Raw genomic sequence first — 24,024 nt, 5'->3', positions numbered from 1 at the left:
ATCACCATCGTTTGATGTTTTTTTTTTGCGTTCCACCAACTGCATGAAACATTGAATTATTATTGTTAGTTCCTTTACTTCCACGCACTCTGCAGGGTAAATATTATTGTCATGCGCTAATATTCCATAGTATTTATCGTAATTAAATTCAGCGTTTTTAGATTTGCATGTGCTCTCTATGTTGCGCTTATTATTCATATTCATTGATCAGTTCAGCCTCAATTGCATAGTGGCTGCATGATGGTGTAAACATTGCAAAAAGATACTATCATTTGGCTCTGCTTTGAAGAAAACGAAATAACGCTTCCTTAAAACATTTAACACATACATGGTATTAGGTTTGCTCTCCGGAAAATATATGCAAATCTGCATCCGAATTCATTCGGATCATACACAAAATGCCATCATAACTGGAACACATCACAATTAAATATTGATACGAAGCAGAACAAAAAACATTACAAAAAAACACTAACGAACGCTTACAGTACAATATACCTTAATGTACAATTTCACGTACACGTTGGACCATTGCCCAACGCACCGACGTAACCGACTGCTGTCCGTTTAGACCAGGTCTGGGTTTAGTATTTGTGCAACGCTCGTGTACGTGCCGAAGATGAAACCAAGAATGCCAAACACCATAATTGCAACATCCTTCCACAGGATCCAATAATGCCGGCCGAGTTTATCCGGCCAGAAGGTGACGATTTCGATCAGTGGTGGAAAGATGAGTGCCAACGTCGAGCTGCTGACGGCACCGACAAGTGAAATAACCGCACCCAGATTCGGTACCATGGCAGCCAGGATAAACGTGAAGATGACCAGCGAGACGCGCGTCAGATATTCACCGATCAGCCGGGATTGCTCCGTGTGCAGCCTTCGGCGGATGTGTACGCTCAGTATCGACATCGGTACGAAGAATTGCAGCGAATAAGAGAAGAATATGGCCAGCGCCATCATGATGCGCACGAGCTGGGCGGTTCTATAATGAGAATGAGATGGAAAAGAGCAAGTATTAGCAAGAGTTTATCAACATGCCACGCTGGTTACTTACAACTCTTCCCCGGGCAGGTTCAACGTGATGCTGCCCTTAACGGAATCACCGTACTTCAGATAACCAAAAAACCCGACGGCCGTGTAGAGACAGGCAACGATCACCATGCCGGTGTTAAGTACGCCTGACCATCCGCCAAAGTCTTCCGGCGTTGCCATGTTGTTCTCGAGTGGCAGGACCATCCCGATGCCTTCGAACGCGTAGATTGCAGTACCGAAATAGAGCGGTAGCTGGGCCCACGTCGAGTACGGCTTGACGGTGTGCGTATTTGGAAGGTCTTGCAGCATGTAATAGAAGGTACAGGAGAGTCCTACAAGACAGAAAAGTAAGCGACGATCAACTATGCTTTCTGCTTTCACATCACCAGCTTCCGGTACCCACCTGACACCGTAAGGATCGCGGCAGTCAGCGATATCGGTGTGAGATACTTCAAATTCTTCACCAAATTTAGCAGCACCATCGGAATGAGCAACAGCAACAGGTAGATGCGCGTGGGCAGATCGAAGAAGTAGTGTGCGACGACCTCCCGCAGATTGGCCGCTACAAAGACGAAATACACGCAACAGAAACCAAGCTGCGTGATCACAAGGAACATGTTGATCAGGTTCGTGGCCAGCTTCGAGTAGCGGCGTAACCCAATCGGACCGGATTCAAACGCCCGCTGGCACACGTCGGCGAAGCTCAGCGAGGGCACCTGCAACCGGCGGCACAGTTCGTGCGAACAGTTCACCAGCATGTGCATACAGTGCGTGCAAACTGCACCCATGAAGAGTGTTCCGAACAGGCCAACGTACAGGCCAGCATGCTTGAACGCGTCCGGCATCGCCAGGATACCGGTACCAATATTTCCCTTCAACAGGTGGATCATCGTGTCGAGATTTGTCGTCGGATGTTCGAGTGTCCTGTGCATTGAAGGTTCGTACGGTTCGGTGGAACCGGATGCCCCGTATGTGGACTCCTCCTTCGCCATAAGGCTATCCGTGTCGTTCGGGGCATCCACGATCATGTTCTCCGGTGAGCTGCGGAGATCGGGCCTTGCCAGCAACCGCTGGTGGTCGGCAGCGTCGAGTCCTGACCCATTACTGCCGGTGTCGTGCCCGAGCAGGGGCTCCCGTTCATTTTTCATCTTGCGGGCGCCCTACGTTCAAAAACAAAAGCACAAGAACATGGTTTAGTGACTGTTAAAGCAATCGAATACGGGCACGTTCTCAAGCGGGGATGGAAGGGATCGTTAGTTTTCCCCTTTCGGAATGCCCTTTACTCATTACGGTGGTGACGTAGCAGAACTTGTGTTAGTAGAGGAACGCTCTAATTGGAACGGGTGTTGTGAAGACCCAAAGCAAATGTGCGCACGTGGTTTGAACAAATATCCGACCAACATTGATGCAGTGTGGTGCAGAAGGGATGCAGGAATAATGCAACGAGTGCAGAATTTAATTTATAATTTTCCATTTTCACGTACGTTGATTGCCATATTAATACTTATGTGCATTATTACTAGATCACGATTTAAAGAGACGATTGTATTACAGAGACTTCCGTTCGCATCGAGCCACAGCGGAATACAAAACCCCGTGGCCAGTTTCCACGCAGTTAGCTTTCATGTTTCATTCCCCTGTGACACGCGGTCACTCAAACTCACTTTTCTCGGCCAGTTTATTGATATCGGTGATATCGCTGTCCCTCTTTACCCCCGAAGGAACCATTGTTATCACGAGGGACACAACATCAACCTAACGGCAGTGAAATTACATCCCAAACAAATGACGTTTATCATCCTCCCGCATGGGTCAAGGAATCGCTCCCTATCTACCGGGGTGAACGTTTCCTCTCGCGACATTACATCCACCCACCCGCAGGGGTGGAAAATTTCCACACAGATTGGGCGGTTTGGTCATACATCTCCACCACGCGGGTGTGCGTGGGTGAGAAGCACGAATCGAGCCTTTTTCCTTTATTCGATGCTGCCGCAGCAACCGATTTCCAGCGCGGTGCGGTTCTATTTACCCTACATAAACACCACCCCACGCAGGGCGCAATGCGTCGAACGCACGCACATGTTGCGGAGTGCGATAACACGTTGCGATAGAGGGCTTAGGATGAAGTGAGAGACGAGAAGGAGAGATTTTTCCCCCTTTTCCCTATTGGAGGAATCGCAGCAGCACCCGTAAGCTGCACGACTGATAAGAGGATTTCAGGACAAGGTGCACGAGGTAAACAGTGGCGAAAATGCCATCATAAAATGAGTAAACTCATTTGGAATCATATTTGAATTATTTAAAAAAAAGGATCAAATCTTAAAAATTCTACTCTCAATGCATCTTCACGAATCATCACACAAAGTGAAAGAAAATAAATATTTAAAGAAGTGCTTCATTTTAACGGCTACAAAATCGAGCGCTCTTTAAGTATTAAAGCCAGAGGAATCGGAGGGTGTTTTCCATCCGAAAGGCTTTTTTTCCGACGAGAAGAAGAAAAAAGAAAACCGTTGAGTATGAATGATAAAATTCATTCTACGGCTTCTCCATACCATCCCACAGTAGGCGAGTCCGTGGTTCAGAGAAGGGAAAAATTTCATACAAATTCCTATGCCATCCGTCGGTTGCGAATGCCGGACAGCCCAGAGCAACGGTTGGTTGTCTTGGGAACCGCCTCTTCTTGCAAGGTACACGTTTGTTTGTCGTATTTTTGTAAGTTCACGTAAGTTGTTACGTTTGTAATGCAAAGCAAACTCCTATTAATGAAAACAGGAAAGCCCAAAAACTTTTACAACGAGCTAGTACGGAAAATGCACCATTTTTATTCCATTATCAGTATACGGCGATGGACAGTGGCGTGGCGACCAAATGAAAACCTCTAACCCATGTCATCGCCTGGCTTCGTTTTATGTGCTGCCACTCACCATCATCCCTTGAAAGCCTCTTAGTTTGCAGAAGTTGACATGCTCGCTCGCCCCATTCGGTCTCATCTCGCACGCCTGCAGGCACAGTAACGTCCGATTCACCACCCTCACGTGGCGGTTGCCATGCCGGAAAAGCCGCCTCCTTTGCTAGCTCGTCGGTAACCGATATGCTTGCACTCTACCAGCACACTAGGAGCTTGTGGTGTACATGGTTTGACAGCAAAATGAGCCACTTCATAATTTTTCATCTGCAAATGGGTGACCGGAAGAGCAGCCATCGTGGTCGGTGCTATCAGAAGGTGTTTTCAAGGGTGGAATTTGCGGAGGACACTAAAAACGTGCCTTTTCCGTTCGGAAAGCAATCGGAAGAATTTTCACAATAAGATGAGCCACAGAAGAAAAAAAGAAAAATCATGCTTCTTCAACGGTGCGAATTGGAAGAAAAATTTCACATTCCCTCTATGGAATTGGATCTTTGGTATTTATGGGCCTGAATCATCACCAGCTTCCGTTTTTGGGTAGCAGAAACGTTGCTAATTGCTCACGAAGCGAAGTTTGATTCAATTCTTCATTCGTTTTTCAACTAGCAACAGGAAAAATGTACACAAGGCTACGGAATCGGTACAGTTGATGTTTAAAGGTTCAATTACCACCATTTGCCGTTATCGCCAACGATAGTACACATCAGAAATAAGCAACGCCGAATCGTCTTGAACATGGTGGGCATGCCTTCAATCGTGGTGAGTAATTTATGTTTTTTTTCCTTTCATTATTTGGGACGTTTTTTGCCTCCCAAAAAGGTTCCGGTTTTGGCAGAATTAAGCGCGTGATTAAAGGGCATTATACGCCCTCTTGCGAAGCTGATAAGCGATTTCAGTTTTCTTCTGATGAGCTGCTTTTATTCGGCGCAATGTTTAAATTGTGCCTATTTTTTACTAATATGTTTTTTAATAAATGTAGCGACTGAATCACACTGAGAAACGTTGCAAGCTTACCTATTGAAAGGTAAGCTCTGGAAAACAATAACTAACCTGAACATAAATTTAACACGAATGACTCAACGATGCAAAACAACCCACTTAAAAACATGAATCTGCCCACATTTACTGCTAAACCACCATTTTCTATCCCACACCTAACGAGCAGGATCAAATTACTTCGCAAGTAACGGCACGAGGAAACATCAAATTAGTACGGTTGGTTTGCAAGCAACGCGTTTAGTCTATTCATCACAGCGGCCTCTTCATGCTGCTCATTTGTATTCAAGGCTCGTGACCGTACAACTATGAGAAGGGTTCTCCTTTCATCAAGCTCGACACCCTTAAGAAGGTCCTTTTGCGATAATGCTCTACACTTCCAGCAAAACGCTAGGAGTGCATTACACACTGTTTATATCAGAGCAGAGAAAAAAAATATAGCAAAGGAGTTTAAAGTTCCAGGCGAATTCATTAAACGTTCTCTTTCATTTACGCACCATACTTGATAGAGAAAGAAAATATTTTCAACTATGCCTGCACGCGAATGTTGAACGGAATTCAATCAATACTTTTCAACTTTATCTTTTTTCGAATTAATTCTCGCTGAGGGCAAAGATTTAAACAAATTTCCGCAACGTTCAGTATGTGCCAACAAATGTGCGATGACTTTACTGTTGTGATTATGGCGCCTGGTATAACTAGCTTTACGAAGGCTCTATTAATGGTCTATTATTTTTCAATTTGATGTTCAGTCGAAAAAAATCCCTTATCGCGAGTATATAGCAGTCTCTATCGATAACACAACTGGGAGAACTTCTTACTGGGTACTGGATGCGGGTTGCTGAGCGTAGAAATGAGGGAGCTTACAATAATTTCCGTATGCATGTGCAAGTAAACCCACATCAGCAAGCAACACATCAATATAGTCAATCTATTTCGGTGCTTTAATAATTAAATTAATGTTAATGTGTTTTAGTAGGAGTAACAGGCTTTGGGAGAGATCAAATACACATATCGTGTGAAACAGGATCTAAAATTTTGCTCTCGTTAAAGGGATTTTGCATCGAAAAAAGGAAATCAAATATTACAAGGAAAAGGAACACAATAGAAAGTAAACTGATGCAAGAAATAAAAATAGAACAACATAACTTACAAACAATCAATCCGTCCCTTCCACGGTATTAGGATTAAATGGATTTGTTTTTTTAGTTTTTCTTCCTTTTCTGCCGTGGCGTTTTAGTTTCTTCCGGTGTATGCCGCGTTGCAATTGCACTGGAAATTCTTTGTTTTATCACGCTCCTCCGGTGCCCTTGTGCTGGAGGCTGTCGGGAGATTTTTCTCCCCTTCGTTCTTCCCGTACCACAGCTCGTATGACTCAACAGGCGGCTTTTTGCCGTTTTTATCGTTGAAGAGAGACTAGTAGGGTGGGCGCAAATTATCTGCAATTTTATACTGCACGACGCTCCTATGTTTTTTGTCCTTTTGAATCCACCCACCGTACTGTTTGACGCCAACGACGACGTGTATCACATTGATTTTTTTTCTTGTTTTACTAAATGATCAAAATTCATTGCAAGGAAGGAAATAAAAGAAAAAAAAGGTTTGAAACAATGACGAAAACATAGTCGTCGTTCGTAAGGTTTGCATGCATATTCTGGGAGCGAAACTATACGTGGAAAATATAGCGAGCATATTATATAATGTTGTACGGCTTTTCCCGGTTTTCTTGTTGCTTTCCGTTTTGCTACCGGTTTCGCGTACCTGCGAACGGAAGGGCGATGCCCTTTGGGAGGACTTAGTGAGTTTTATCGGCCACCGGTAGCCGTCGCCGATGGAAAACTGAAAGACCTATAAGAGACAGAAGTATTCGATGTTCTTCAAAGGCGGTGACCCGCCAAAGAAAACGACGTATGGGTATGGTAGATCGCCTATATGAACTGATGAGTTTAAGAGCGTATCCTACCTGTAGATTGATCAGCGGTGTGAAGTCTTCCATCGTTAAATACCACAGGTAGTGAACACCAACTAGCAGCCACACTTTTCACACTACGCTTTACGATAGGCGAAGGTCGCCGTTTATTGGGCAAAAAAACTTTCACAAAAAAACTAGACACCTCGAAACACAGTGAGAGAGAAAGAACAAAAATTACAAGATAACAACACAGCGTAAATTTGATCAAAAACAAAAAACAACACTAGATATTCTGATAAATCAACAAATCACTGCTACGGCACTGAAGTGGTGCGATTGTAGACGAATCGTAAGCAACAGATAACCTGCAACGGGTTTTAACAAAGCGAACGCAGCCCAGATACTGGACAGCTCATTGTACACATGCTTTAACGATGAATTCCAAGCTAGCATACGATGGTCAACCACACGTTATGCCCACTTCATGTAACTGTGGTGGAAAAACTACTTCGCCACTGGAAAACACTCTTGCCCGGGAAAACGTATCGTGTGTTATCTGGCCCGCGTGCTAGTTTACACATACGGGGAACACTCCGCGCGCTCTCAAAGTGAACTAAAGAACTGTTCCGCGGAAAAACAGCACGAGACCCGTTGAATCCCCAGCAACAACGCGCGAATAGGAAATGGAAACAATCACAATCTATGCACTATCGCGAATTTCCACGAGCTCAAAGCAATCGACAAACGTCACATCAAGCGACAACAGTTCAACCATTAAAATTTCGCGGTGTATTAATGTTGTACGTTGATCTTTGATGCCTTTAGTTTCCTTTTTTGTATACAAACGAAATACACTACACTAGAAAGTCTGCAGGACAGAATTAAGTTGAGAAATCCCAAAAATTCTTCATAATCATACCACCCAAAACAATGGCACCCACTCACAAACAACAAATGTGACAGATCCGACTGGTTTTCAAATTTCGAACATCTCACATCGGTGGCCGTATTCAATTCAGTTCTAAGTTTTGAGGCGAACGTACGTCCTAGCAATATTTGATGTGAGTAACTCTTGTTTGCTTTATAATAGCAAAAAACACATAAAGATGTATGATTTATGGTAATCAATTTTATGATACTGCATTAGCCGCCTATTTGCGTGACCTCTAGAACAGCCCTATTCGAAATTCACGATAAACAACACGTGAATTGGCATCTATAATGTCAAGTACCATGTACGGCCTATTGACAATTACACGTCATAGCACGAAAATATTAAATTCTTGTCGATTGTGCTCTCGATTCAGTGAAGATTGTAATCTCATTTTTCTTGAAGTACTAGCATCGTTCCATCATTTCTAATCCACCATGAAGAACCTTACGGAAGTGTTGTGCAAATTCTACGACGAGTACACGCTCAAAACTCCCAAGAAACTGAAAATCGTCGACGCGTACTTGCTGTACATTTTGCTGACCGGCATCACACAGTTTGTTTACTGTTGCCTCGTTGGAACATTCCCATTTAATTCATTTCTGGCTGGCTTTATCAGCACGGTTAGCTGTTTCGTGCTGGGAGGTATGTAATAATTTTCAAGATAATAAATATATATCTGTATTGCTTACTAATTTGTCGGGTGTTTCGGAATGTACTTCTAGTCTGTCTTCGCCTCCAGTCGAACCCTCAGAACAAGGAACAATTTCTGGGTATCTCTCCCGAGCGTGGATTCGCGGACTTCGTGTTTGCTCACATAATTTTGCATTTAGTTGTAATCAATTTCATTGGTTGAAGTGTTCTGCATAAAGCAGAGATAGGTGTTTTAAGATGTAAAAATACGCACGTATGGCTTGGAAATACAACGCGAACGAGCAAGAATGAACAACCTCTAAACAGCGGCTTTTCTATGCGTTTCATCCTACAGCATGCAAATATTCATAAAAGGCACAACTTCATGTTATAAAATTGTCTAACGCTACAGCCGTTTAGCGTTCTAGGTCTATAACACCAAAAGCCCCCAATCATTAATCTTGCATGCACGGTTAGGATAGATGAACAATATTTATTAAATTTGGTTCGCCTGAGTTATTAAAACAACCCAGAAGTTAATCGCTAAGGCCAGGACTTAGCGAACTAGATTTAACTACTTATGCTTAAATTTATCTCCTGTTTTGCCGGTTTCGATAATATTCGTTTCAATTCCAACAACATATCATCCGTCGTGTTCATCTTGGAAATGTTAATCTAAAAAAAGAAATTACTTTTTAAAGGATTCCATCTGCAGTGTACATATTCTTCAATACTTACATATTCTGTGTCTACGGCCTTGTCATTAAGTATTCGTGTTTTGAGCTTCATAAGCCCAACGGGAGTATCCCCATCGGTTAGACAATGTTTATCATCTAGCACGTCCAAATTTTTCATATCCCCGTTGTCCATTTTCACAAGTATGCCAGCAATATTCAGATGCTTTACAGGGAGATTAAAGCTTAGCGATGCAATTGGAATTTCGTCGGCTTTCTTCAGTTTGTGTAAGCATTCGACAATCGTTTTTAAAGCAGGCCTTGTGAGAAATTCCGGAGCCCGTCTTTCTAATACGAATGCATCACCTGGTTTCCTGAGCGATTTCATCATATCGGAAGCTTCTGGCAGATCTATTTCCGCACAACAAAGCAAGAGGTCTTTCCTAGACTCTAATTTTGTACGATTTTTGTTCAAATTTTTCACCAACGCTCGATCCTTAAACAACAGTTGAAACAGTCCGAGAGATTTGCGATCGCAAATCCATAACGAAAGAATGGTATCGACAAGCACGTCCGGTGTGTATTGATATGCTCCCGCTTCCACCTTCAACCGTATCGCTTTTTCAAGCATATTACAATTGACCCCGGTTGCGCTTTCTAATGGGACTCCGAGGGTGGCACAGCTCCAAAGAAACGTTGCGATGTCTTTGGGTCGGCAGACTTGTGAATGCGTTTCGAATCCATTTATTCGAATTTCTCTTTCAAACCTGGTCCAGCAGGCCTCGATCAACAGCTGAGTCAGAGCATCGTCCTTCACTCGATTGTCGGCTACGAAAGCAAACATGTGCGAAAGCCCTCGAAAATCTAGTTCCTGCCGCATAGCATTAGATTGAGTGAATAAGCGAACTTTTTCCAAAATCTTGTTCGACGAAAGTCTATTCATACGAGCGCATTTGAGTAGCGTCACTAGAAGAGCTGGATCATTCTGATTGTCGAAGGTGCTGATTTCTTCTATTAGCCTTTCCTTGAAAGGTTCGGATTCATTCGATATTCGAATGCTTGTTTTATAAGTTGCGTTTGCTAAAATGGCAAAATCCATCGGGGACAGTTCCGGCTTTAGGTACCGATCCAGATATTGGTGCAAGAACTCTTTCATCAGCATTGTTCCTGTTTGGTTCCGTTTCCACATGCCTAGGAAAAATACTATCGAAAGAAAGTCCCTTTCGTTTTCTGACTTGGAAAATAGCTCAATCAGTTTTGACATGACCACCTGGTACGTTCTCAGCTGTGCTATTTTGTTCGGCAACAGGTACATAAATCCGTGTAACATTTCGAGCAATTCATATAGCGATGAATTCGACACACGCCGAGCGCATTCCTCGTCCAGTGCATTTACGACGTCCGTGTACGATCGGAAGTCCGTTTTGCTGCGAAAGTCCGTGGTGAAGGTAATCAACTTGGCTAGGTCTGTGGTGGTGAGGCTCTTTATCTGTTGGCCGTACGTTGTTACATCCGGCAAGGGATAGAAATTGGATACTTTGAATCCATATTTCGTTTTGTCGGTGAAATCACGCTTAGTTAGGGACACGTGCCGGGAGAACCGGTGGATCAGTGTGCCGTTTTCACCGTCGGACGTTTCATATTGAAATTCACGAGGCACAAACGTGCCGTACCAAGCAGAAACGGGGGACAGGTTTGTCCATTTCCTTAGTATTCCACTAGAACTGCCCAATTTGTTCAATATCTGCAGCATTACACAATTAAATAATTTTTTTCGTTTTGCTATACCTTTCTTATTCGCAACACGCTTCGCGGTAAACAATCATGGTATGTGACAGTTGCTGTCAAACAACAATAACTCCAACCCAGGTGGCATAGTAACCAATAACAAAATTTTAAAAAAAACACGTGAGTTTATATTTAAATATTCAAATTATCTACAAATCTATTCATTTTATTTTCGGATAAAAAAGACATTCTGTAACGAGACGTTCTGATTGCACATCATCTGGAACATTTATTTGCAGATCACAAAAATATAATGTTGATGCAAAGTTGTGCTATTCTTGTCTGGCCAAGGCGGTCTAGTTTCATTATGATCATATTTCGTGCACCGTTTTTTTTCTAAAACACAAGGTGTGTTCTTTCATTTAGTTTAAATTGATCGTTTGTTGCCCTCAAATGCCTGTCACGAATGCACATTTTTTGTTTGCTTACATGTTTTTTCGCACAGTAGCTCTGTAAAATAGGTTTGATTGTTTTGTAAAACAAAAATCGTGTTTTACTGTTTTGTTCGTTTGTAAAAAAGCTACACTGACACGTACAAGTTTAGTCTTAGAAGGATGATCTATGTACAGAAACAGGGCGAGCTCTTCTTCAAGCTATGATGATGATTCTACGATATTGATGCTATTGCTCTTCTACGCTACAAACTACGTTTAGGATTTGAAAAAGATCTTGCAACGCGAACAAAGTTATCGACATTCAATGGTTTCGAGACAAATGTAATAAAATATTATCTATAAAGCAAAATACGACCCACACTCCCAATTATCTTACGATGAAGCGTTCAACTCATTTACTTATTGTAATACTTTGAAACTCAATCGAAATCATTTCAATACACGCAAATTAGCTTCTATATGTACACGTTCTACATCCATAAGGAAGGTGTTGGATGAATTGACTACACTTTACTTAAGCAACTAACAAAACAAACATAATATATGAAACAATCAACAAATGTGGGGTGCTTAAGCTCGTTTGGATCGACAGAGCGGGATCGAGACAAGAAAATCTTGTTTGGTATATCAATTGCAAACAGTTTCTTGCATGCTTCGTTTGATCGTTAGACGTATTGCAGTGTATTCAAAATTGGCTGGAAATTCGTCGGATGGATGTTCGTGCGGACATCTCAGACGAAATCTATTGCCGTCACCAAATGCATAGTGTTTTACGTAAATGATTGTGATTAACATGAGGTAAAAGGTTACGTTTGGAAACCACCATCTGGACACTTGTTCGTTATCAATCGCCAAACCCGTAATAAAAACTAGTATCGAAACATAGTAGCATCTACCACAAAAATACGAATCTAAATACTCCAACTTTTGAAAAGAAGTAGCAGCTTGTTGCTTTGAAATGTAATACTACTTGAAAACAGGCCCTCACGTCGTTTCAGAAAAGAAGTCACAGCAAAACATTCCGATACGCTATCTACCCATAATATCAGCTTCACGTGTTCATTGAAGATGGAAATATACTCGTCCTTTCAACTCCTTTAGTAGCCGATTTTACAACCAATCTTAAACAAACCGCTTTCTTTGATAATTTTACCGTCAGAATGTGTTTGTTCATTTTTTGCAGGATCATTTGTTTGATTTGTTCTCGCTCCTGAACTCATGCCAATGTTTCTGCTTAAATTTGTACATGTGGCTTGGAAACCTCCGCACGAAGCCCCAAAACTGATAATGACCCCTTGCTTATTTTAAAACACGTACAGGGACAACGGAAATCATATGAATATGAAAATTCATTAGTAAATAATTTTGAACAAAAAAAAAACGTTTACAAACAAGTTCTAAGGCGGCAATAGTCTTGCTTATAGCCCTCACGTGCACCCTTATCCATTTTTCCAACCCTGTTTTCCCGATTCTTTGGTCACGCGAAGGAATTTACACCATGGGAAAATTGCAGTGTACGGCGCCTTGCACAGACAGACAATGCATTCCCGGGGTAATGAAATAATAATTAGCCAAGGAACAAACGTAAATGCACGATAATGCAAATGAGTGCCAAACAACTTCCGCCAGCACCAACACCTGCTTGGCCCTGGTAGTGAGCCATGGACAAGTATTTGCCTTTCAAGCATGTTCTTGAAACACCCTCCCTGCGTCAATTCCGTTCATCACGACGTTCGTCTCTAAAACTACTGTTATCAGCCTTAATGCAGGAGGTCGTAAGACATAATCAAAATGCGATTTTCAAGTCCCATTGCGCCAAGAAAACAGGAAACCTTACACATCGTGGCTCAGCAAGGGCACATCGTGATGCTTCCGGTTGAGACTCGTGCAGGGAAGCATCCACATCATTGGATGACCCCGGCCACACACCTCCGCCAACAAAGCCATCTTCGGACGATGAATCCGGTACGGGCCCTTTTGCTGCACGGCCTCTACGGCAGTTTCGTCGTAAAGGATGGCGTGCATTTGATCGACCATTATCGCTATCACGAATAACCCAAAGAGAGCTGACTCTAACAGCAGCAAAACGCTGTGCATCATGCGGCTCTGAGCCTGTGAAACGTCTACGTGACAATCTTCGCACGGGTATACCCACGAGATGACGATCAGGAAGACCGAGTACACGGCGAGCGCACATACGTACAGCAGAAACTGCAGGAAATATTTCTGATTCCGCTCACCGACACAGTTGTTGATCCACGGACAGTGGTGGTCCATGCGTCGGATACAGCGCTTGCAGATACGGCAGTGGTGTGCTCGCGGGGGTCTGTACGTTTCGCACCTCGTGCACATGGTCCACTCTTCCCGCTCGTGCTGGTAGTTTTTCTCCGAATGCAGATCGGAAAAGTCGATGCGAATCTGCGGCAGTGGAACCGTACCCGGATCGAGTAGAACCGCTTTCAAGTGGGCCATCGCCAGCAGGAACACGATGGTATTAAACGCCACCACATGGAAAGGAGCCCAAAGGCTGGCGGGGATGTTGCGTGCGGAATGAGCAGATAAGATTAGTTTGTCAATTTTTGGTGAACGTAATCGCAACAATCAGGACATACCTATTGGGCATTGTCTGCAGTATTATCCAATGCGTTACCACATAGTCCGCGTATAGTACGGCCATGTAGGTGACCAGCACGCAGACGATGCCGCAGGGATCTTTGACGAAAGCCATCACGGTTGCAAAGGACCCTACGGGAAGGAATGGTGCGAGGTGGTTGTTGTTGAACGATTGCACCGACGGTATTGATAAACTTTACACAAGCGCTGACTCAAGCGGGCCGACGCTTCACACGATTCACTTTCACAATCACCAAAAACCACAAACTATGCTTCCTCTACGACCTCGTTCTCTACTTTTTACCGTAAACTACACAACAAAACACAACCGCCAGAGACATCTGAAACGGATCACGCATGGCGCTTGTTACTTGGTACCAAGTGACCTGCCAAGGAACGGATTGTATGTCCATAAATCCATGGTTTTAATTGATTCCGACGGACAAATTGAACCCTTTTCACGAACTAATTTTTGACAACTCTTTCAAAGCCGACAAAACAGACCCCCGCTCGGTGCGCAAGAGCACTTCGACTTTTTTCCGATGGATTGCTCCAACACATTAACGCATGTCGTACGTGCATATCAGCTGAACGACAGCTATGCGGGAGAGAGAGAGAGATAATGCTTCATGTGTAAACGAGATGGAGCAAACTGTCAAACAAGACGTACACTGCGAATGAGTTCTGTAAAATTATCACATCTATCCGCCCATTAGAAATTGATTTCTTTCGGAGCAAATTGTATTTAAATAGCAAGAACTGTAGCTCATTAATTAATGACTTATTTTTGAAGGTTTTTTTTCCATAACAATGCTTTTCATAGTCGAATTCTGATTAACAATCGTGCTGTTTTGCATTGTTTACAGTGTAGTCACGGTTTTGTATTATGACAGCTCGTCGCAAAGATTAACAACACTGCCAAGAGGAGTAAAAACGGCAAGAAGCACTTGTCTCGTTCTTCGATTTGATTCATCATCGCGAGAAAAAACGGAGCAATCGTTAACTTTTTGTGGAAGCAAAATCAGGAAGTAGGAGTTTGTTCCCTCAAAATATGCAACTTGCAGCGTTGCGCTTCTAAATCACATTTTTCGCGGTCATATCTCACGAATCACGAAGCGTAGTGTGAAGTTTTCTGTTTCCCAAATCAACAAAATCACTCCGTGTACAATACGTTGAAAACGTCAATCGCAGGAACAAAAGAGGTCGTCAAAAGTAATCTCCAACATCGCTGGCTGCTGTGACGACGAGGTGCTTGTGCATTTTGCGTACGGTGTGCATCGCTGCGGCGAAAGTGGTCCGTGAGTGAGAGTGTTAGTGATTGCAAGGAAAGCTAAACGGGTTTCCTTTCACCCTAGTCCGTCGCCTCGGTCGAGAACGGAACGGGGGCGGTGCCAATAGATACCCCCGGACAGAAGCATTGGGCGGTACGTGGCGCTATTAGGAGTTCGGTGAGCGCTGCGCAGGATTCCTTCGTCGGACAAACCTTTTAAGCGACCCCGGGCCATTGTCGTAATTCTCAACAAGCTAACAAAATGAGTCTATTCGGAACATCAGCATCTCTTAACCAGGATATAGGTACGTATCGCAAACGCCCCGATAAACACACACTATTTATATCAGATGAAACAAGGTAGGGTGCCAAACATTCTCCAAGGACATCAACTTTACGGTGATGTCCCATGTGACGATTGGGGTAAGGCTTTGATCAGTCAACACTTAAAAAATGCTTTCCCAAAACGCTCCAGTTCGCCACGCATTCATGCAATTGATGTTTATTAATTAAATTAGAATGCAGTAAGGTCCAAATGTCCCCGGCAAATGGATTCATGGTAAGCGACAGAAATGCTGTCCTGCTCGTCGGTGGTTACGGAGAAAAGCGGGAGGTCAACCGTGTTAGGTAAAGTGTGACGTGATACACTTGATAACACAACCACACTCAGCATACGATGAGGAGGTTACTTTGTTAACCACTGGAAAATCAATACGCAATGGTTGTTTCAGCGTGAAGACAATAATTTGGAGTAATCAACTAGGGTCTTTCTATCGGAAGCAAACGAAGATTGCAAGTGGAAGGAATATCCGTTCCTGCACGTCCTATTCAGCCGCGGTTCAATGTCCGCCCTTGTTCCGGTTCCAGAACTTCTTTATGCATGCCCTAGAATTGTCCATGCCCAGCAGAAGCTGCACCTTTGTCAGCGTGTTGATCTCATTCGCATGTTTGATGTTTATTTACGCATTGTTGTGCTGCTTCCCTTTGATCCCGCTGTGCCACTTGAGCTGCGGCGAAGGTTAACGTATTTAACCACAGATTATGGAAGTGGTAGGAGTTGAAATTACCAACCAGAGGATCGCCAATAACCCGAATTGCTGACTAATGTGTCAGGGACATATGACTATGCGTGGTCGCTTATCTCTGGCTGATTGTAGCTGCTTTTGAGTATGAACGGAGGAAACCTTACAAGTTCTAATCTAAATTCGTCAGCCATTCCGAACATTCTGACCATATTTTAGTGGATCCCGTTGAAGCACGATGACGCAATACAATTATACAAAAATGCTTAACTCCATCCATGTTACTGGATTTTCAAACGTTAATTTCTTAAATTTATCATTAGAACTAACAATTCAAAATAAAAACATGATTCTCGCGCAACACGTATTGCAAATTCGTATTGCTGAGTTTACCTGGCGTGAGTCATTCATTTGTACGGATTCGTTATGCCACTGCGGTTTGTCGAATGATTCGTCATTACGTTATATTTTGATGATTACGGAGATGATGAACGACATGGACGGTGCACATGTTCGTTCTGAAACTAGATCCTGCAATGCATGAGCCAGTACACTTGCACGTACTCTCAGAATTGTTATTCACGGCAAGATGCTAGTTACTTGCGTCAGTTATTTTCAGTAACTTTTTGTTTGTTTAATCATGATTAATATTTTTTTATTTTTTAGAGAAAACAACAAGCGAAAATAACACATCCGATAACTGGGCTCTAATATTAGACATATGTGATCGTGTTAACACCGGAACCGCCACGCCGAAGGAATGCCTTAAATGCATCATGAAAAGGCTAAATTCGCCCAACCCTCATATTGTAATGAAATCCATCACGGTATGTCGAGACTGTTTATCAAAATGTTCCGAATGAATTTAATAAATGTTTCTTTTTCGTGTATTTTAGCTGCTCGATGCATGTGTTAATAATTGTGGCAAAATGTTTCATCTAGAGGTTGCGTCCCGTGAATTTGAAACGGAATTTAAGAAACTTTTACAGAAAAGTCTACCAAAAGTGACGACGGTATGTCCAGCAGTTGTTTGCACACTTTAAATTGAAACGTTTGTAATATGTGTTTTTCGTTTTCATTCGACGTAGAAATTAAAACTAACACTTAAACGCTGGGCAGAAGAGGTGTTCAAGTCTGATCCGCAGCTCGATCTGATACCTTCGCTGTACAAAAAGCTGCGAGATGAAGGCCACGACTTCAGCGACCCGTCGGCGACTCCAAAGCGCGAAACGACGCTCAGCAAAGACCCAAACGTTGTGTCTAGTCAGCAGGAAGAAGATGACATTGCGAAAGCCATAGAGCTTTCGCTAAAGGAAGTCAAAAACTCGCAATCTCCCAAGATGGTGTCATCGTCAGGAGCAGTAAGGCGGAAGAAAACGTAGGAAGACTGGTCTGGGAAGACTATTAACGCACTTTTTTCGTTTTAGGTTTCCTCATCGTTGTATCCTTCAACTTCATTATCGTCTGCCCCCGTACCTGAACCGAGGAAGGTAAGAAACTATCTGCCATGAACAGTTATGATTAAAAAGGAACATGTGTGCAAGCGAATAATTTGGTTTTTTGTATTAGGTGCGCGCACTGTATGACTTCGAGGCAGCGGAAGATAATGAGCTCACGTTTCAAGCTGGCGAAATCATTATGGTTCTGGACGATTCCGATCCGAATTGGTGGAAGGGACAGAATCAACGTGGCGAGGGACTTTTCCCGTCCAACTTCGTCACTGCAGATCTTTCTGTCGAACCAGAAGCGCTTAATGCAACGAGCCAGTCTGGAAAGAGCGGTACGAAGAAAAGCGTCCAGTTTTCGGATGAACAAAAATTGGATGAGGATAAAGATGCGCAGCAAAAAATGCTCCAATCGGCCACAGTGGAAATTAATGAGGAAAAGATCGATCGTTTACTGCACCTGATACACGAGGCAGACCCGGAAGATCCATCTCAGGATACGGAGGAGATGCTTCAGCTAGAGCAACTGGTCAACCAGATGGGTCCAATGATCGATGCGGAGTTGGAACGGGTAGATCGAAAGCATGCACAGTTGACGCAGCTGAGCAGTGACCTGGTGGATGCTATTAATCTGTACCACAATCTGATGCGGGAACCAGATCGATCGGGGATGATGTCCATGTCGATGGGAACGGCTGCTGGTTATGGCGTTCCTGGAGGTTTCCCTGGTGGTCCAATGCAACCGATGTACGGAATGCCGGCGTTGTACCAGAGCCTTCCAGGCGTAGGAATGTATCCGATGGGGTCTTCCGGTCCATCGCAACCATCGTCGATGAGTGGCCCTGCAATGCCGGGATACAGTATGGCCAATCTTAGGCACGATATGTCCCAGATGAACGTCGGTACGATGCCACAGTTTCCTGCTCCGGCCCAGGTGGCCCAGCAAACAGCGATGTCGCTTCACCATCCGGCGCAAGGTTCCATTCCCATGGTGTCTCAAAACGGACCAACCTCTAACGGAATGATCCAGCAAACTACGACGGCCACATCGATGGCGGGAGTAAGCAGCCATCAGGCACCGCAACCCACCCCGCCGACGGCCACGCCACATACGATGCCAAATATGACTATTCCCCAAATGGTTAGCGGTATGCCGGCGCCACTTGGAACGATACCGCAGGGATACGCTGGGGTTAATCCTACTTCGCCCCCACCGACTGGTCTTTCCGGCCCCACGTCGCATCCACAGTTGCAGCAAGCACCGACGAATCCAAATCAACAGGCGCTTCCCCAGATGCGACCGCCGGGGCATCCTGCAGGCAGTTACCCTGGCTACGTACCTCAGCAAACGCAGCCTCAATCCCAACCAGCAGTGCCGCAGTCTGTACAGCAGCTCCCTCAAGGAGGCGGACCGCTTCCGCACCATCAACAGCACGCGCCCATGCCAGTTGGGGCACCATCTTCGACGGTTCCAACGTCGCAACCGAATATGAGCCAACATCTACCAATGGGGATGCCGTCAGCCCATTTTCCACCCGTATCCGGGACTCCAAACCAACAACATCAACAACAACCACCATTTGTGCCGCAAATGGGACACATGGGCAATTTTGCTCCGATGGGAGGTCCGATGAGCATGTACCCCCCCGGACCTGGTGGGCCATTGTCGATCAATACGAACCATCAGGGACCGCAAAACATTCCCATATACCAACAGCAACGGTAAGCTAGAGTTCGGTTGCTTACAGATTATCCCTCGACCAGCGTTCCACCTGTTTTGTTTTGATTCACTCTGGTCACATAAGAAGAAACCACGTGAGCGCCGGATGGAAACTACAGCCTAATGTTTAAGACACGCTTTAGATCGATGTCATTCTTTAGGGAGGTGGAGGATTGATTGCAGTAACTCGTAGAAACTATCGCGCTGTTTGACTAACTCCATTTCGATGACGGAAGTTGAACCGGTCATACGTTCTTTAAGTTCAATGAGGCTGTTGATGGAAAGGTCGAATTTGATTGGTTCAATGTGGGATTTTTGCTCTATCACTCTATCACGAACGCGCGTTGGCTTATTGATGAACAGAAAAGGCAAAGTTTTTGCTAGCAATAATATAACTATGTATTATGTTTTAGATGGGAAACGAGAAGATTGTAGCCTTGTATGTGGCGGAATGTTTAGCATGCAAAACGATATTTTGGTGGACTTCAGTGGTTGCGGCAAAAACATGCCAGGGCTTATTTTGAACATTCGCAGAATCTACAAATGGCTAGGATGTAGCGTAAAATGGTTATAAGATATGTATTTATACCGTACCATGTTGGTCATGCGGCGGCCTGATCGGCATACTAAAGATAGTAATAAAGAGTTTCATTTCCTGTAAAAGAACCATCGCAAAAAGTACCCTAATCGGAACATACGGATTGTCTTGGACCGAACAACGCTGTATGATAGTTTAGCCACGAATATATTGCATACCTTCGATGAAAAATAAATCATATTACTAAATAAAATTCTGTTTTTGCATACCATGCTGTCCTGAGCAAAATTTTACATTGGTTTCCAGTCACAAGGGTTGATTGTTTTGAGGGTTAATCGTTCTGCAGAACGTGTCTGTCAAAGTATATTTATGTACCGAGATTTTTGTTTTGGCTCGTCTTCTTTATTGAAAGTATCGTTTAGGAAACAACAGCATCGCGATACAATGTTTACTAGAGCTGCTAGGTTTATACGGAGTTTCAGCTCGTCAAATAATGTGAACAAATTGGTAATTATACATCTGCAAATAACAAGACGTAAGTAAGCATAGTTATTTTCTCGCAATTGTAGGCAGAAAACATAGCGACGTCCATCGAAGGCGTGGATAAAAAAGGCATCAGCGTACTGCTGAGTGCTGTTCCCGAGCTAACAAAATACTCGCCGCAACAGTGGCATCAGGTTACCAAATTACTCGCCACAGAAGGAATGGAAACGGAAAAAATACTCGCAATCATCGGAGGACATCCGACTATACTGACGCGCCCCTCGGAAAAGATTGTGGAAAGTTTGCACTGCTGGCGATCGTGCCAGTTCGGTGACGGCAACATGCAGGTGCTCCTGTCAGCGCATCCGTGCTTTCTCGAATACACGAACCACCGGCAACTTGCTCAGCGTGTGGCCTTTCTGCATTCCCATTTCGAGACGCGTAAAAATGTGTATAAACTGTTCTTGAACGCACCGAACTTGCTGGTCGAAGAACAGCACGTGACACAGGAAAAGATCACGTACCTTATGCAGACCATGCGCCATGAGGTGTTGGACGTGGTGAAATCCTACGCCTTTTCGTATGACCTTGAACACCTGCGGTGCCGACACACGTTCCTGGAGCGATTGGGTTTGTTTAAACCGCGATCGCTGAAGGCGGCGAAGACCATACCGACCGGTAACCCGACGCTGTACCAAATATTGGACACCAGCGACAAGAGATTCGCGGTGAAAGTGGCATATGTCACGCTGGAGGAGTATGAAGTGTTTCAAGAGCTGTTCCGTCGAGAAATTGAGCAACGCGATGACTACGAGACGGAAATTGATATATATGATTCAGATGAGACTGAAATCGAACCTAGCCGAGAATCTTATCGAAAGAAGCATAGGTAAGCGAGGCGTGGTTAGCTTATTTGTTATTAGGTTACGCACTTGTGTTGAGCGCTATAAAGTTAGAGCAATAAACAAGTAAGAGACATAGTTGGAAAAAAAATACACGCTTTCGAATTTCATCATAACATGACTCATTTATTGTTTGTTTAAAGTGAACGATTCACTGACATGCATCATACAATCGAGGCTAGTTTCAATAGTAGTAATATAATAATCGATATTTCCTCATTATCCAATTAGAGAAAGCGAATAGGTGGCGTGTGTATATGTAAATCTTTAAAGCGGAAAAACAGTGCAAGGCGATAAATAACTAGTAGGCGAAACACTGTTCCCACTTTCACAGCTCATTGGTCTTAATTTTAGTATCGAACTCGCGTACCATCTTTGCAAAGTCGTCATAGCCTGCAATTTTGATAGCTGCATCACATTCCAACCACTTCATGTCCTGATGTTCATCGGAGAGTTTCACCTCGAGTGACGCATTCCGTAACTCCGCCAGCCAGTAAATAACGACTTTATCATGTCCTTTCACTTTGTACTCAAGCGTGCGGGTCTGATTCCGGTACACATTCAAATCGCCTTCCGTGTAGCTGGAGAGCAGGCAGCAAGCATGAAAAATATAAGCATCGAGTGTTATTAATTGCGGACCAAATCCGTATGTGACCTTGTCAGCAGAAGCAAAGGTTGGTGCATCATTACCCAGCCTCCTCGGTCGTTTCACGCAGGGCCGTGGCGTAATCGTCTTCCCCGGGATCGACGTGACCTTTCGGCGGGGACCAGTGATGCTGACCGTACGATGCCTGTAACATGAGATACTCGATTCGTTCGCACAGTCGACGAAATATGAGAAAGCCGGCCGCCCGTTTTGTCATCTTGCTATCCTTGTGTTCAATGGTTGACGCTTGTTTTAAACCACGAAAAGAAAAGGAACCGATTTGATGCTCGGTTCCCGAATGCAGATGGGTGCAGGGACCGATGCGAGTTGCACTTATTGCTGAACTAAGCGTACTTCCTAGCGCTTAGTGTATGAACTTTGTCCGATGCAACGCGGCGCGTTTGAAAACGAATCGGGAAATAATGCAATGCAGAAAGCAAAACAAAAAGCATCTGACTGTCAACAGGGTGCATCTGCGTTTCTTAACATTCAACCGGTTACAACCGGTTCGGTTTTGTAATGGCTATTGGAAAAAAATGCTTTATTTTAAAATCAAAAGTGCAAAAATGTTTGTCTTTTCAGCTCATAATAATATTTTTCATTGAAAAAAATAAATACCTGGTCGATCAATTTAACAGAAAAATGTAAAATATAGGTTTTTAACTCATTTCAACTAGCTTTTTGACATTTGCTTTGGTTGTTTTGTCTGTCAAAACATCGGCATCAAGCGTTCCGGCGTCGTGAAACGAATTCTGTAAGAAAATAGTTAACTAGCTTTACGTTTGATAAAAAAATATGTCTGGCCAATTTCCCGGAGGGTATCAGAGCCCTAGCGGCCATCGGGGCAATTACAACAGTCCCATGATACAACAGCAACTAAATCAGATGAATGTCCCTAACCAAATGGGGATGATGGGTATGTAGAATGCAGTTCTGGTGTTCCGGTCAAACCATAGCAATGTCTCATCTGTTCCGTGGTAGGGTTCAACCAAAGCAACGTTATGAACAACGCACAAATGCAAGGTCTTCCCGGTCAGGGAAATCAAGAAATGGGTCTCAATCCCAATATGATGCAGCAAAACCAACAACAGCAAGGTGCACAAGGAATGCAATCCAACCCACAGCAACTACCTTCGAACCAACACCAGCAGGGACAAAATCAAATGGTTGGACAAAATCCTGGTCAGGCTGCCACACAAATGGGCATGCAGCAGCCCGGCGGCAACGTGGGCCCCGGAAACGTGATGAACAACCCGCAATCTCAGAGCCAAGCAGTTCCACCAAATCAACCGGGTGGGGTTACCGCTGTTCAGCAGCAACAAAAAGCGGAATTCAACCTGCTTTCGCTGTGCCGAATCGGACAGGAAACCGTGCAGGATATCGTGAGTCGGTTTCAAGAAGTGTTTGGAATATTACGCTCCATACAACCTCCCAACGGCACGAATCAGGGACAGCTATCGAGCAATGACAAAAAAGCAAAGGTTCAGGAGCAATTTCGCACGATTCGATTGCTTTTCAAACGTCTGCGATTGCTGTACGACAAGTGCAACGACAATTGTCAGCAAGGTATGGAATACACGCACGTGGAAAGCTTGATTCCGCTGAAGGGTGAAATCGAACGTACAGAACCGGTGCACACGGAGGAGTACAAGAAAGCACTGCAGGAAAATCGGGAGCTAGTTGCGATGGTTCAGCTGAAGAACAAACAACTGCGCGAAATCATAGACAAAATTCGACTGACCATATGGGAGATTAATACCATGCTCAGCATGAGGCGATGCTAATAGAACTTTTTCATGTATTATAACAATAGTTTAAGATGATACGCTAAATTAATTAACTAAGCAAATATTCCGGTGATTAGTTACTGCAAAAAAAAATAAAACAATTTGTAGCAGGCAAAAGATTGTGGTCTGATTATTAGCCAGGTGCACGAAATAAGATATTTTTGTCATCTCGCATGGTCCGGTTTTTAAAATACATTCTCTTCATAATTACTTGATTCTGTATCTCTTTCCGCGAAGTGCATCTCGCACGATGATGCACTCGCGCTCAGCTGAGCAACAAGCATAAACGCGCATACGTCAAACAGAGGGGATGAAAATAACAACAAACG

General features: G+C 43.9%; 8 protein-coding genes across 8 annotated transcripts; 4 read left to right on the top strand and 4 right to left on the bottom strand.

Annotated features, from left to right (window-relative positions):
* Positions 1-428: 428 nt before the first annotated feature.
* On the bottom strand, positions 429-6,932 carry LOC128722990 (proton-coupled amino acid transporter-like protein CG1139). Its single transcript, XM_053816692.1, has 4 exons — positions 6,900-6,932; positions 1,439-2,195; positions 1,058-1,367; positions 429-985 (listed from the first exon to the last, which is right to left on the bottom strand). The coding sequence occupies exons 1-4, from the start codon at positions 6,930-6,932 to the stop codon at positions 568-570; spliced, it is 1,518 nt and encodes a 505-aa protein (XP_053672667.1). The 3' UTR covers positions 429-567.
* Positions 6,933-8,148: 1,216 nt separating this feature from the next.
* LOC128725159 (dolichyl-diphosphooligosaccharide--protein glycosyltransferase subunit DAD1) lies at positions 8,149-8,894 on the top strand. Its single transcript, XM_053818883.1, has 2 exons — positions 8,149-8,424; positions 8,505-8,894. The coding sequence occupies exons 1-2, from the start codon at positions 8,217-8,219 to the stop codon at positions 8,633-8,635; spliced, it is 339 nt and encodes a 112-aa protein (XP_053674858.1). The 5' UTR covers positions 8,149-8,216; the 3' UTR covers positions 8,636-8,894.
* A 4-nt stretch (positions 8,895-8,898) lies between these two features.
* Positions 8,899-10,839, bottom strand: LOC128725158 (uncharacterized). The gene is made up of 2 exons (XM_053818882.1): positions 9,151-10,839; positions 8,899-9,087 (listed from the first exon to the last, which is right to left on the bottom strand). Exons 1-2 carry the CDS (start codon positions 10,837-10,839, stop codon positions 8,983-8,985), a joined length of 1,794 nt encoding a protein of 597 aa, XP_053674857.1. The 3' UTR covers positions 8,899-8,982.
* A 2,263-nt stretch (positions 10,840-13,102) lies between these two features.
* On the bottom strand, positions 13,103-13,997 carry LOC128725960 (palmitoyltransferase ZDHHC3-A). The gene is made up of 2 exons (XM_053819733.1): positions 13,882-13,997; positions 13,103-13,796 (listed from the first exon to the last, which is right to left on the bottom strand). Exons 1-2 carry the CDS (start codon positions 13,995-13,997, stop codon positions 13,103-13,105), a joined length of 810 nt encoding a protein of 269 aa, XP_053675708.1.
* Positions 13,998-15,414: 1,417 nt separating this feature from the next.
* On the top strand, positions 15,415-20,093 carry LOC128723094 (signal transducing adapter molecule 1). The gene is made up of 6 exons (XM_053816805.1): positions 15,415-15,457; positions 16,841-17,001; positions 17,071-17,187; positions 17,263-17,535; positions 17,602-17,664; positions 17,744-20,093. The coding sequence occupies exons 1-6, from the start codon at positions 15,415-15,417 to the stop codon at positions 19,343-19,345; spliced, it is 2,259 nt and encodes a 752-aa protein (XP_053672780.1). The 3' UTR covers positions 19,346-20,093.
* Positions 20,094-20,321: 228 nt separating this feature from the next.
* LOC128726760 (transcription termination factor 4, mitochondrial) lies at positions 20,322-21,253 on the top strand. The gene is made up of 2 exons (XM_053820586.1): positions 20,322-20,384; positions 20,447-21,253. The coding sequence occupies exons 1-2, from the start codon at positions 20,322-20,324 to the stop codon at positions 21,251-21,253; spliced, it is 870 nt and encodes a 289-aa protein (XP_053676561.1).
* Positions 21,254-21,401: 148 nt separating this feature from the next.
* Positions 21,402-22,303, bottom strand: LOC128725218 (bis(5'-nucleosyl)-tetraphosphatase [asymmetrical]). Its single transcript, XM_053818943.1, has 2 exons — positions 21,953-22,303; positions 21,402-21,843 (listed from the first exon to the last, which is right to left on the bottom strand). The coding sequence occupies exons 1-2, from the start codon at positions 22,123-22,125 to the stop codon at positions 21,591-21,593; spliced, it is 426 nt and encodes a 141-aa protein (XP_053674918.1). The 5' UTR covers positions 22,126-22,303; the 3' UTR covers positions 21,402-21,590.
* A 400-nt stretch (positions 22,304-22,703) lies between these two features.
* LOC128726058 (mediator of RNA polymerase II transcription subunit 30) lies at positions 22,704-23,762 on the top strand. The gene is made up of 2 exons (XM_053819839.1): positions 22,704-22,824; positions 22,890-23,762. Exons 1-2 carry the CDS (start codon positions 22,704-22,706, stop codon positions 23,690-23,692), a joined length of 924 nt encoding a protein of 307 aa, XP_053675814.1. The 3' UTR covers positions 23,693-23,762.
* The last annotated feature ends 262 nt before the right edge of the window (positions 23,763-24,024 follow it).

The sequence above is a fragment of the Anopheles nili genome, chromosome 3 (assembly GCF_943737925.1).
Source record: "Anopheles nili chromosome 3, idAnoNiliSN_F5_01, whole genome shotgun sequence".
NCBI lineage: Eukaryota > Metazoa > Arthropoda > Insecta > Diptera > Culicidae > Anopheles > Anopheles nili.
The sequence above is the reverse complement of the archived record's forward strand: the minus strand, read 5'-3'. Positions and strand labels throughout refer to the sequence as shown.